This window comes from Drosophila albomicans, chromosome 2L (assembly GCF_009650485.2).
Source record: "Drosophila albomicans strain 15112-1751.03 chromosome 2L, ASM965048v2, whole genome shotgun sequence".
Taxonomy (NCBI): Eukaryota; Metazoa; Arthropoda; class Insecta; order Diptera; family Drosophilidae; genus Drosophila; species Drosophila albomicans.
In genome coordinates, this window is record NC_047628.2 from 5,648,854 (window position 1) to 5,663,438 (window position 14,585).

Sequence of the window (14,585 nt, forward strand, 5' to 3'; positions counted from 1 at the left end):
CTATATGGTTATAATAACGTTTTATGTTGAGGAATACATTTGTTAAAGCAAATTACGTTATAGAGATTACACAGAATACAGAGAGAATTATAAAAAGCATATTCAGTGCAAAGAATGAAAAGAATGGGAAACTAAATTGGCTTAATATCTCCGAAGTATAAACTTTCTTATTAATTACTCTCTGCATAAAAATTTCAATAAAGTTGAAATTCTTGAAAATGCCAAATATTTGCCGTAAGGATATTAATGCAATAATCATATAGAGAGCTTAGGTAACCTATTTATAAATAAGCTACTTGACCTTAAAAATAATAAGCTGGATTTTCGCTTGACTTGTGAGACGGTGGCGATGCGACGCCTGCAGCAAATTATCCGGACAGTAAACGAAGTCTATTGATACGCAGGACGCGCAGTCTGGCAAGCCGCAATGAGCAGGGCAAAGACCACAACACCGCAGAGGTTCATCCCGCTCTGGAGACTCTGTCGACTGACAAAATGGTAACCACGAGCAACTGCCAACTGCCAACTGCCAAGTGGTAAGTGGCAAGTGGCAAGTGGCAACTGGGCGTCGATTGGTGATGGCGATGGCGATGGGCACGCAGCAGTAGCCGCAGCAGCTGCGGGCACCATCAAAACTTGTCCTTGTGGCTGGCGCACTTTAATTTCAATTTGTCGACCCCTCCACACACACACACACACACAAAGCAACTTGAGCTGTTGTTGTTGTTGGTGTTGCGGCTGTTGATGTCGCTGCTGCTGCTGCTGCTGTTGCTGCTGTTCTTATTGTTGCTGTGTATTTGGCCCACGGCAATTTATTGTTTTCCACTTTACGCCAATGTCCCACTGAGCGTCGCCTTCCCGTTATTGTTTTGTGTGTATGTGTGTGTTTGTTGTGCGTATACGTATGCGTGTGTGTGTGTTTTTAGTGTAGTCCTTAAATTTGAGAGCTTTTGCCATTTGTCGCGTGCGCTTTGAGCTATTGAGCCACTTGTCAATTGTGGGCAATTGTGGGAGTTAAGCGAACACAGCGAGGGGACACAGGAGGGCGAGGGGATAAGGAGGGGACGAGTTTCACACTTACCATGACTGCGTTACGCTTGAAATCCATAAAATTCTTCACCTCCGCCGCTAATTCACGCAGCAAGATGATGCCATCCTTGCGCTTCACTTCGATGTCATTGTCCTTAAAGCGCTGCAAAGAAAAAAAAAATACAACGATAAAGAAAAGTGTGTACACAAAAAGCACAAGAAAAAAAAAAAACATTTGTCTGTAATTTCTCGTTCTTACTGCAAACAATAAACTATGAAATTTATGTAGACGCCGGCCACGCCTACTTTGCCTCCTTCCACCTCATCGCCAATCCATTTCCCCGTTGCTTAGGGAGAAGCAAGGGGTTAAGGGGTTATAAAACTTTTCAATTTGCCATTCACTGTCGTTTATATTGTCGCACATAAAACTCTTATATACTCGACTCTGCGACTTGAGGCGACTCTTAAGTTGTTGTAAAATTGATTTTAATGTATCTTATTAATTTAATAAGATTTTCATTGGCTGCGCGTGCAGCTTGTAAGCCAATTATATCAGTTACTTAAAACTTCAATTGGGAAAACTCTTCCCCGGGAATGAAATGACCGCATTCCATCAGCAATTAAAATTGATTTAAAATAACCAAGAAAGAAACAAGTTGGAGATAAGCTTGAGCTTTTCAGCTACTAGCTAATTTATTCAAATTTCCTTTACAAATAGTATTATACATTTTTAAGAATACATAATTAATTCAATTAATAAATTTTCATTGTGTAGATATTTTATAGGATTTTACTCTACATAATTCACTTCATACAAAAGACATTAATAAAATACTCTTTTTGGCTTGTTCATTTTATAGTAATAAAAAAGTTTATATGTATCGAAAATTATATTTATAATTTTTTACTGAAACTTCAATTAAAACAAATAGGAAAGCTACAGTTTAGTGTGATTTACTGTGAGATAACCTGTTCCCCATTTTTAATGAGAACGAAGCAGTGTGGTACGAGTATTATGCATAAAATATACCAAATTACCGCGACAATACTAAAATACGCAGAAGGCTATATTTGGTGTAATTATATAGTACTACATTCATAATATACCATATAGTACTAAAATATACCAAATTAATATACCGCGACAATACTAAAATATGCAGAAGGCTATATTTGGTATAATTATATAGTACTACATTCATAATATACCATACAGTACTAAAATATACCAAATTATCAGCCAAAGCAACGAAATAGGCGTCGCTGAGATCTATGTATTGTTGAAACTTATCTAAAAATATTCATACATACTTTATAGTTACATACATTTTCTGCAGATACAAACTATAAACACTTTGATTTTCCAAAATTGATTTTCCAATTTTCTATTATTTGTATTAACGCTTTTCAACACAATTAATCATAAAGTCACTCGATTATAAATGTAATCTTCCTCTTGATTAATTGCCAACCAATCGAAAGTTCAATGACACATTCTATAATCTGGCTATGTTCGCTTTCTCTCATCTAGAAGAAAAGTCAAAGTCGCTCAGCTATTTTGGTAATATGCGGCTAATGGTCGACTCTCTGTCAAATGCAGCGGACATAATCTGGGAGTTTTAAATCCTCATGTTGAATTTATAATGCTCTGCAACGATTGCTACATGCGTTTGTGCCACTTTCTTTTTATCTGCAATCTCCACTCACACATATACATGCATATATATACACATATAGACGAGAGTATATAAGCACTGAAAATGTTCTCCAGTGAACTAATGAATGCCTCAAAGACTTTTCCCATGCAGTTTTAGTTTTGTGGCAACATTTTGGCTCTAACCGCAAATGTTTGCACTGTCTCTTTTATACATACATACATACATGTGTGTGTTTTAGCGTGTGTTTGTGTGTGTGTGTGTGCTTTATACACAGCTCTTGCAACGTTTCTCTGAAGACGCTCGCTATGTCTCAGCTTCTGAGGCTGCTACTGCTGTTGATACTGGCACTGAATCAGTTAAGAAAAGTTTTCTAATTAATTCGCTTGGGATGCATACACACACACACACATACACACACACACACAGAAATACACAGAGACACCCACTAGAGGGACTAGAAATATGCTCGACGCGACGTTGATGATTACAAATGCGACGCCCAGTTACGAAAATATAATTTAACTGACAGTTTTGTTGGAAATGTGACAATTGTCATGCGAAAAGTAGGCGGTCGGCCACGCCCCGCTAACAGCTAATTGGTTTGCGAGGCGAGACTTTTGCAGAAAAGTCATAAAATGCATTTGCATCGCTGGGCTGCGATGCGGCTACGTAATTTACAGCTGCCCCCGAAAATATGCTACACTTTTCTTCCATTCCATTGCTGATATCAAATGGAATGACAATGAAAGAAGAAGAAGCAGATAAAACAACTAAAAAATACGCAAGAAAAAATGGAAAATGGAAGAAGTGAAAAGAAAAGTAGAACTCATCAAATCTCGTATGAAAATGGCATTTTACTCAACGCCTTCGAACATTAAAACAAATGACGACACGTTCAATGGAAAGATGATTATGTTTCGCAATGAGAGGCGTCTGCCCCGCCCACCTCCCTTTACGCTGTTGTCTACGCTCCGCTCTGCTCGCGTCCCTTCTCTCTCGTCTCCATAAACACCGTCAAATCAAAAGCAAAGCAAAATGTGTCAGCCATTAACATGGCCACTAAATGCGTGTCTCGTAGCAGTCAGATTGTATTTGTGGGTATGTGTGTGTGTTCGTGGGTAAGGCTGTGCATGTGTGTGTGTGAACTAGAAAGATGATGCCAAACTGGCTGCTACTCACATACATGAAAAGACAGAGGGATCTAAGATAGGGAAAGAGTGGGAACTGTCTGCTGTGCAACGGCTTGTGAAATTTAATTAGACACATTAGGCAGCAAAGTGATTTTTAAGAGGCAAGCATGTATATAAATACATATACCAATCAAGTCATTAAAATAAAAAGTCAAAAGTCTCAATATCTTTCTAAAAATAATTACTTGCCCATGTGATTGATCACCTTTATGGAAGCAAGCGTGTTCAATGGAAATCAGGTGGCCATTAAATCTACGTGTTACTCTCTATATTGATCTATCGATGTTTAAGTTCATTAATCTCTGTGGAGCGTCATTTGTAAATAAATCCATTAATATTTTGGCTATAAACAATGTTTCATTCTTAAATATGGCTGATATAAACACTTTGAATTTCTGATGAGTTGAAAAATTGTATATCCAAATATTTTTGTGCTTATAAACTAATATTTCCTTCGCAGCTAAGAAGGCATTAAATATGTTTATATCGTTTGATACACAGAATGCAGCTCAAGGTACTCGGCAATTAATTTCAACATTGCATCGAGTAAAACTGATAGAAGAATAAATTGATTCAATGTTTAGACAATCGACCATGTGATTTCTGAATCGATAAATGTATCTGCTGTTTGATAATAATATATTTCTTAAATGTAGTGAGAACTTTCTTTATCGGACTCGATAATAACCATTAAAATATTCAAGAATTTTTTCCTATTTATTTGAATTTATTTAAATATACCAATATAGTTCTGTATTTCACATTAAATCGTGAATAAGAAAATTTATTATTTATAGAAACCATGTGAGCCAAAAGAGTTGCTAACCTAAAGAAGTTCTCAGACAAGAGTTTCCACTGTAGCACGCTTAAATGATAACTAACAGATTTCAACAAATAAGCAGACTGTTTATTTCAATTATCGCTCCAAACATCTTATAAACAAAATGTGTTTAAAATATTTATATTTCAAAATATTTCTACTTTGCAGACAATACAAAATCAACAAATTTATTCAAATTTGCAAAATCTCGAAATTTGGAAAAATATTACGTACTACATATATGGAAATAATATTGAAATTGGCATTTGTATATCTTGAAAGGAATTCGTATATATATAACATATATATGTATAATATTGTACTGAGAATGGATATCATATATAAGGAATAGCTTTGTTCAACTTTTTCAACAGTTGTAGAAAAATGTTTCTCAAGTACGCGTGTATTCTAGAATGCTTCGGATTATTATCTATATGCTTGGCATATAAATTATATCCCATAGTAACAGAGGGTGAGTTCACATTACGTTTTGTTACCCGTTAATCATAAAGTAAAGGGTTATTTTAACTTTGTAACAAGTAGAAAGAGCCATCTCCGTTGCCGTTACAGTATACATATATTCTTGATCAGCGTCAATAGCCACGTTCGTCTGTCCGAATATGTGACTGTCAGTCTGTCCGTCTCTCCGTATAAATATCTCATAAAAGAATTACTAGTCTTTATGATGTCTATGGGCCACAGTTAGTATTTTATATACTAGGGTATATATTTAACAGTATATCGATTCGATGCTATGTTTTTAACCAAATTTTTGTAAATTGTGCCGGCAGGAAATGTATGCTATGTGCCACAGTATAAAGTATTATATTCTATCAGCTAGCCGAGACTATATATGTCCATCAGTATATCGATAGGCCAAGTTTAGATATTGGTATATTTCGGCATTTTTCTAGAATATTTAGTTAAGATTGCGCAATATACAAAAAAATCGAATAGCAAGCTCATACATTGAATAGTATAGATCAAAATATGTGGATTATCAAAGAAATACTGTATATCGATAGACCAAGCATAGATATTGATATATTGTGCAGTATGTGGTTTATTTTGAATGGTTTATCATATTACACATATATTGGTAGTATTTTTTAGAAGAAATACCGCAATATTTGGCCATTATGAAAAATGGGTAGCGGGTATCTCACAGTCGAACACACTCGACTGTAGCTTTCTTGCTTCTTTATTTACCTATTAGATGATGTCTTAATAGATATACCTGGCAATACGAATGTGACAACTGGTCCATTTGTCAGAATCACCCGTGGATATTATTTTTTTGAGATGAATGTAAAGAAGAACTGGTTCGAAGCCTATCAGTCTTGTCATCTTATGGACGCCGAACTGTTATCGATCGAAACCGAAGAAGAATGGCGTGACCTCAATGCATATGTACAAGAATTCAATATCGGTGAATTTTACTGGACATCGGGAACAGATCAGGGAAAAATTGGACAGCATGTTTGGTTTGCGAATAACAAACCCATCGACAAAGCAATGTGGGGCCCAAACCAACCGGATAATGCCAATAAAATGGAGCACTGTGTCGAATACAATTGGGCCAAAAGTAAAACCGGTTCATGGATAAACGATCGACCATGTGAATTTCAAAATCGATATATCTGCGAGGCTCGACATCCCAAAACTGCATCCTTTGTTGTTTGGTAATGAAATTCTTTTTTGTTTTGTGAAATTTTTATATATTTTTGAAGTTTTCAATTCTATAATTCTTTAATAAAATAAACGCAATTCAACATTTTTGACTTGACTAGAAACTAGTTATTTTCTTGCAAGCTCGTTGAAAGTTTAATATACTATGCAGTTTAAATACATAGAAGCTATAAATCAAGCACTAAGCTGATAATGTTTTCATTATGTGCTGCGATTGAAAATGATTTATAGCATCTCAAAACCATTAGCAACATTTAAAAATCAAAACGATAATAGTTGAAATGGGGAAGGCAAAAGAGATGTGTGGAAAATTAAAAGCATGTCAAACAACAAACCGCAGCAGAAATCAGCAGCAGCAACAGCAGCAAGGAAAAAAAAAACAGGAATTGGTAGGAAAATATAGCAAAAGTTGGGAGCAAGATGGTCGCGTCAGTGGTGGCCACGCCCACATCCCCGGCACACAGCCCCCAACTTGAATGCGATAGCAACATTTTATAAAGCAATTTCCCCGGGAGCAACATCGAAATGCAATGCACGCCTGAAGGACATACGCGTGCTTGTGTACTATACATGTTATGGATGTGAGTGTGTGAGTGTGTGAGTGTGAGTGTCCTGCTGCCAACATGGAGGCAAAAAACTATATACAATATGTATACAATTTAAGGCGATGGAACGGGACACAGCGGGTGCAACAGAAGCTGCAACAGCAGCAGCCATAGAAAGTTTTTCATTTTGCGGTTGACTCTGGAATTTGAAAATGTTGCGCAAGGAGTTGCCCGAAGGCACCGCTAACCAATCCCCCAATGCTCCGCTCTGCTCAGCTCTGCTCGGCAATGGTTGCATGTTGGATGCGTGTGCAGTTGGCAGCATCAAACTTTAAGTGGAGCAAGGACAACGGGAAAGGTGCAGCTGCCACCCGCAACGTCAAGCATTCCTGAGCTGCTGATGTTGCTACCTCTGCATCTGGTGGTGCTGCTTAAATTCCAGCACAAGTTAAGCAGCTTACGCATGCAACTGGCTGCCATCCTCTTCACCTCCCCACCTCACCGCCTCACTGCCTCACCTGACTGATTATGCGCTCAAGCCATTGCGCTGGTTGCATGCCACACCAAAAGCCAGAGTCGCAAGTCAAGGACTCACTTTTCAAGAGTCAAACTTCTCGCCGGGCTATGCGCTAATTAGATTTTAATGAAGATGTCGTCTACTCCAAGCTCCAGCTATAGCTAAAGCTTCAACTCCATCTCTAGCTCCAACTTCAACTCCATCTCCCACTCCAATGGCTTTCTCTGTCTGGCAACAATGTCGAGCATCAACGCGCATGTTTCCGTGTGCATTGAAGTGCAGATTCCTTTACACGTTCCTTGACTCCCTTTTTTTTTGTACCCCAAACTCTTCTCACTTATTCTTCCTTAAAGTTCATAGTTATTTTTCGTCGCTGATTTTCACGCTTTACGCATTTTTCCCGATTCAGTGTTGTTTTTGTTAGTTTTAGAGCAAAAAAAAAAAGTTTTAATTGACAGGTTTTTGTTTTACAATTTTAATTGGCTTCGTCTCAAAGTTCTAATTGCACCCCTTAAAGTTTATTTGTCTCACTTTCATTGACTTCTTTTTGCATACGAAAATAAACTAACGAATTTCTTGTTAAGTTTCACAAACTTGGTCAATAAATTTGTAATTTTTCACTAAAACTTTGTGCATTTTATTTTCTGTTTGGCACTAGTTGTAGGTGATTAATAGTGGGAAGAATATCATTTCCAAGAAAATATTTCAGATTTGTTTATTATTTTATCCTCAATGTTGAATTCATTCGACGTCAAAACAAATTGTAATAATAAACAATTTATCCGTCGATCTGTTTTATATTTAACTAACACTTCGAGTCCGAAATGAATATTCAACATTTTTTTTTGCATATTTAATGAAATTCAACGTAATAATGGATTGTGTCACGCATCACGCCAAATGTATTATTTTTAAAACAATTACAGGCATTTAAACAAAGTCACGCATACTGAATGTATTTTTAGGTCAAATGCTTGGCGTGTTCTCAGAGCTTCTGAATCATTAAATAAAGCACGAAGAGATGAAAATAATTATTCGACTTTTCGGTCATTCTCTGAGTAAATTGCATTACGAATTCAACAAGTAGAGCTCAAAATCTGATTGGAAACTAGTGGCAAGAAAACCACTGTCGTTATTTTGTTGACATCCACAAGCAAGTCTCATGTGCCCCCAGCGAATTGAATTGCGAACGTTGACAGATTCGTTGTGGGAAATCTAATATCCTTCAGTATGAATGCAAGTCCCATCACACATTGATTAAATTAAATATTTAATTTGCTTTATATTTTCATTAAGAGCACCATCCCCAGCCAGACTTCGGACTTCAGACCCAGCCCCATTTGGGTAGAGCACTTAGCAATGCCCTTTTCCAGTTGCTTGTCAAGCCCCCTCCCCTCCTCGCTTCCGCAAACTGCTTCCATTTACATTTGTTTGCCTCGTATGCCTCGCTGTAGTATGTCATGCTCGCAATTTTCGCCACCAAACGACAACAACAGACTTAAATATTTGCATAGACAAGCACCGAGTATACTTTATACCCACACTCACTCGCATGTATATATGTATATATGTGTGTGTATGCGTGTGTGTGTGTGTGTGGGTGCACAAACCAACTGAGCTTGAGCTTGAACTGAAGCTGCGAACTGAAGCCAAGCGCCTGATCCTCTGCCTCAACTTAAATGCATGCATTCGCATTCTCGAACCCGCTCCGAACCACAAAGGGCACAAATCCATAGAGTGGAGTTACCCGTGTGTGGTGTGTTGTGCGTTGTCGGTGTTGTCTGTGTTGTGGGGGCTTCTCCTTGACACGCCCCTCAAGTGCCGCCACGTCCTTGTAGTCGTAGACGTGGTAGTCATGCCTTGATTTACGATTGGTCTCTTTCCAGCCCGCAACACTGTTCGGCCTTACACACACTTAGTTAGCCAAACACACACACGCACAGACACAGACACACAAGCAACTCCAGACCGAAGCCGCAGCCATTCTTAGCCACCCAAAACGCTTTTGGCCTTTAACAAGAGCTTTGCATTTGTCACCAAAGCCTACACATGAAACCAGCGGCTACAACCAGCGCAGAACGGATGAGGCAAGGGGAAAGGAGAAGGGGAAGCGTTCTGGCAATAGGGAGCAGCTAGTCTAGGAGGAGTTGGTATCTCCAGCTGTTGGTCGCATTGCCCAAACAAATGGCCAACAATCTGCATTTTGGGTTACACCCCAAAAATTATAATTGCATAGAAATGCAAACACACACACACACACTTACACACCATGTAATGCTGCATTCACAGACTCCCTGAAAAATGTAATTTTTATACTCAATAGCCATAGCGTTAAGGGGTATTATAACTTAGTGCTAACAGAAAATGAATGTTACACACAGAAAGCAACAGATCCACACACATAAAATACTTCAATTCTTTATCGACCTCATTAAAATTACTTTTACTTTCATTTCTAGTAATTTTCATTAAATATATGTATTTGTAGAGAATACTTTGGAATTTAATTTTTATTTCAATATTAGTTTTCAGTTTTAAATCGTAAGTTCACGTTTTTAATAAAACAAATAATTATCGGATCATCTCGCAGTCTATCCCACCCTACTAAGTTTTTTGTGGCGATTAACAAACTTGAACCCAAAAAAAAAACTTTTATATTAATATTGTATATTTATATTACATTTGATATTCGTGGGTTAATTAATTCGGTACAAATTGACTAAACTATTTTATTAGTTTTGTCAGACACAAATTGCGTATAACAAAGAATATGTGATTTTTCTATTTAAATATTCAAGTTCAATTATAGCCAAGTACATTAGCCTGATAATTAACTTCTGTTGGTCAATAAATTCGTAAGAACACCTTTGGTATATCAAGCAACTAAAATATAAGAGAATATGATCTTGCAGGTCTTAAACATGCTTGAGCCTCTTTATTATTGTAATAAGAATTTACATATAGTAAGAAATATTAACTGATGTAACTTATTTTACATATGTATATATAGTATTGTAAGCTGCATCCAGTATAAAACAATTTTCCTCCAGTTTGCCAGTAAATACAATATTCTTAATTGCTTACTATGCATATTATATAATACTATACAAAACTAGTAAGCAGCATTCAGTTAATCAGTAAGTACTTTATTGCTTACTATGCATATTTTCTATATGTATACTATATACGTATAACTCTCTCTCTCTCTCTCTCTCTCTCTCTCTCTCTCTCTCTCTCTCTATGTCTTCTCGAGAACAAGCACATTTTCTGATTCAAGTTATTCAAAGATGTTGCTATCTTTAATCCGTAAAGCATTTCAATGTTACACAATTACAACGCAATCCGCGCTTGTGCCAGTTGCTTCGCTGATTAAGTCTTTCAGCCAACACTTAACTAACTGAATACCCTCATACACACACACACACACAGACGCAATTACAACACACTTATACAGTATATGTGTGTATACACAGAGGGCAATTGCAATCAACTCATCGTACAGTTAGTTTACTTTTACCTTCAAACCGAATGCCAAGTACACAAGTGGAGAATAATTTGCAAGCTACTTTCGTGTTGGTTTAAAAAAATAAAATAAAAGGAGGAAATAAGTGAGCGAAATGCGAGGCAAAAAAAAATGAACGAAAAAGGAAAATTAGGAGAAGAAAAACGACAACACGCGCCGTTGTTCCATTTTACCAGTTTTGCAGTTAAAAAGTTTTGTATTACGTGCAAAATAAGCGCACGCTTAAATTTATTTGCATGCGAATGCAGAGAGAGAGAGAGAGAGAGAGAGAGAGAAAATGTCAGGTTGAAAAAGGCCGCCCCGAAAAGGAAGAGAAATAAAGGCAAGAAAAATAATATACAACAAATGCAAAACGGCATTGCTACATTTTTTTTTGTTTTTTTTTTGCAATTTCGACTTGTACTTTGACCCATATTTCATTGCATTCAGCGTCGAGATAGAATCGCGATGGCAAAACGAGAGACCAAAAAATACGACTACGAAGGAGACGAAGACGTGCCGATAATGATCACACAAGAGTAACAGTAACAGTGACTTCATCATCGTTATCATCATCATTAGCAACACATCATCATTTGCCATCGATGTCTTGTCTCGCTCTTGTCTTCACCACGCCTTGCCTCGTTTCGTTTCATTTCATTTCGTTTCATCCCATTGCGAAACGTTGTGGCCCATTTCGCCTCGTACTCGTTCGCCCCTTGCCTTTCGCCCCGCCTGTCACTTGGCTACTACACAAATGTGCTACACTTAGTGTGCTGTCATGCCAGCCTCCTTCTTGCAGTGAGTGTGTAAAGGGCCTTCGTCAGAGGAGCTCACAGAGAAGAGTATTTTGGCTTGCATAGGCCGCCAAGTCAATGGAATACTTAAGGCTCAAGTAATCATTATTTTAAATAATTAATATTTTTGTTAAATGAAAGTGTATGCTTGGATATTACGTGTAACTTTTTTTGTTCTTTGCATTTAGAAATAAATCACTATTTATCGTAATCTTTATGAAGTTGTCCGGCAATGTTTGTGGCGTGAAGTTTTCGTTTTAAATAAAGTGACTTGAAGCTTTGAATACCCGCTGAGGGCAACTTCAGTCTCGACTTTTTAGCTTGTCTTTGCACACAACATTTAGGTATATATCTGTGTCTGTCTGAACAACATATTTCATGGCTTTCGTATATATTTTTTAGCTAGTCAGCGTAAATGTTTCAAAAAAAACAAAAAAAAAAAAAAGAAGGAAAATAAATGAATATGCGCCACGCACAGGCATCCAAAATACACACACACACTCGCTCACTCACACCCACATACATACATATGTATGTATATACACAGAGAGACACACAGAAATGAGTTCGCTATCTTACTCACTCGCAGCGTTTCTTAGCAGGCATTTTGTCTATGCTTTTTGTTGTTGTCCTTTACGCCTCTCGCATAGCTGAACGTGTGCACAGCATTTGTTTAACATTTTATTATGCTACTTTAAAATGGAAAAGAAACACCAACAAGAACAACAACAATATTGCTTAAGGAAAGGAAATGAGCACAAGGATAGGAAAGTAAAGGTAGCTTCCCCATCCCCCAAAATATGGCAGCCTTCTTTTAATTCCTTTCCTCTTCGCTTCGTTTTGTTTCGTTTCTTTTCTTTTCATTCTTTGCTTTTTTGTGAACTGCTTTGGCGGCACTCGTAAACTTTTATTACAAAATTTTGAAGGGCAACTGACAGAAAAAGCTACAGAGGAGAGATGAAGGAGAAAAGGAAAGAAAACGTTTGTCCATAATTGAATTAATATTGTCGCAAGTATGTCGTAATGTGCCATGTCAATACTTTTCATTTCCTTCCTCTGGCAGATTGAAAAAAAAGTACACGAAACACGGGTATTCAGTGTCAGGCAAGTTGTCTGCCTGTCAAATGGCTTAAGCTCCCGCTCGCATCGACGGATAATATAATTGCTCTTCTACTAGGACTTGTGTATGTTATAAAACAAAAATATTTATTTTCCCTCTAGAAAACAACGAATAAGCAACAATACAAAATAAAGTTAAACATTGACATGTTTCAATTGAAAAAATAATCATAATAGTTCTCAAATATTCCAGAAATTATAAGTTCTTGAAGTATTTTCATTACAGGAAGTATTTTCTTTGCATATACATAGTTAAAAAAGAGAACTAAATAATGTATATTGTAACAATGCAATATTTTGCTTAACTTACATATTTTTACAAAATAAAATAGTGTAAAAATTAAAAAACTATTGTATTTTTAAAATAATGTTTATTCGCTTTCATAAAGAATGAAATTATAATACACTTAAATTTTTCCGAAATTAGAACTACCTTATAAATTATCCCAAAGTATAGGCATCTTGAACAAGTTTCTATAGCTAATATCTAAAATATTTGTTCAATATGAAAGAAACTTAATTGTTGAAATTCGCATTTCAATCCGCACCACTGTTTTATTTATTTTTTTATTTAGTTTTCATATCTCTACATTTAAAATTCAAGTTCGGTACCATTTGTCCAATATGCGCTAAAATTTTGCAACATTTCCAACGTTTTTGTTTAGGAATTTACAAAAAAGAAAAGACCCTTGCTATAACGAACCCATGTCAGCAATCCTCAATCCTTCTTTTTCATTTTTTTTTTGTTACTTGGCATGCCAATAATTTTAAAACACACAATTTATTTGCTTTGCCAGAGGAACGCGTTAATGTTGAACAAGGCGAACACACGGACACATTTAAACGTACGCACACACCCACACATTGTTATGACATTATGTTTATGAGACCCACGCACACGCATACGAAAGCAAATAACATTTCACACACAAGCACACACGCACACAAACGCATGCCGAGACAAACAAACAGAGCATGCAAAAAAAAAAAAACGTTCCACGCAAGAGTACAACGTCGCGTATACTTGATATTTAATTCAATCTGGGCGTAGATTTTCATTTTTTGCCGCCTGCACAACGCGACGTACGCTTTAAATTAACACAAACAAACATTGTCAGCAGCAATGGCAATGGGCAAAATATGTATGTAAGTGTGGGTGAGGCAGCACCTACCAACAACCAAACAACCAACAACCGACAACCAACAACAAACAGCAAAAATAACAACAGCAACAAGAACCAGCAACAACAAGAGCAACAAAAACGAGTCACTTGACAATTACAGACTCAATGACAGTCACAGCCAGCAAATTTATTTGCATTTTAGCTGCTGTTGCTGCCTCTGTTGCTGCCCTTTCAGTATCTCTTCTTCTCCTTCACTCGCTCTCTCTCTCTCTCCCCTTCTCACTGCGTATGTTTCTCTTTTTTTTGTTGATTTTCATACTCTTTTAACGGGTATTGTAAGCCTTTTAATACAAAATGCATTTTGTTTTCACTTTAAACTCTATTCAAAGTTGAAAAAAAAATACAAATTCATTTAAAATAATATTATATATCAAAAAAGATGTAAAACGATATGCAAGCATTAATAGTATTACTATAAATGTTATATTAAATACATATACATAAGAAAACATAAATACTATATTTCAGATATAAAATTCTAAAGTAAAAGAACATTTAAAAGAATTTGCTTTTCTCTAATCTTAGAAAGCGTTAT

At 36.5% G+C, this 14,585-nt stretch overlaps 2 protein-coding genes across 3 annotated transcripts in view; one reads left to right on the top strand and one right to left on the bottom strand.

Annotated features, from left to right (window-relative positions):
- Nucleotides 1–14,585, bottom strand: part of LOC117563725 (voltage-dependent calcium channel subunit alpha-2/delta-3) — a 57,382-nt gene that overhangs the window by 22,566 nt on the left and 20,231 nt on the right. For both annotated transcript variants that reach the window (XM_034242189.2, XM_034242187.2), the window contains exon 4: nt 1,082–1,192. In XM_034242189.2, coding sequence (XP_034098080.1) covers nt 1,082–1,192 — 111 coding nt within the window. The remainder of the gene's footprint in view (nt 1–1,081; nt 1,193–14,585) is intronic.
- Nucleotides 5,080–6,444, top strand: LOC127565141 (C-type lectin 37Da-like). The gene is made up of 2 exons (XM_052002391.1): nt 5,080–5,169; nt 5,929–6,444. The coding sequence occupies exons 1-2, from the start codon at nt 5,082–5,084 to the stop codon at nt 6,381–6,383; spliced, it is 543 nt and encodes a 180-aa protein (XP_051858351.1). The 5' UTR covers nt 5,080–5,081; the 3' UTR covers nt 6,384–6,444.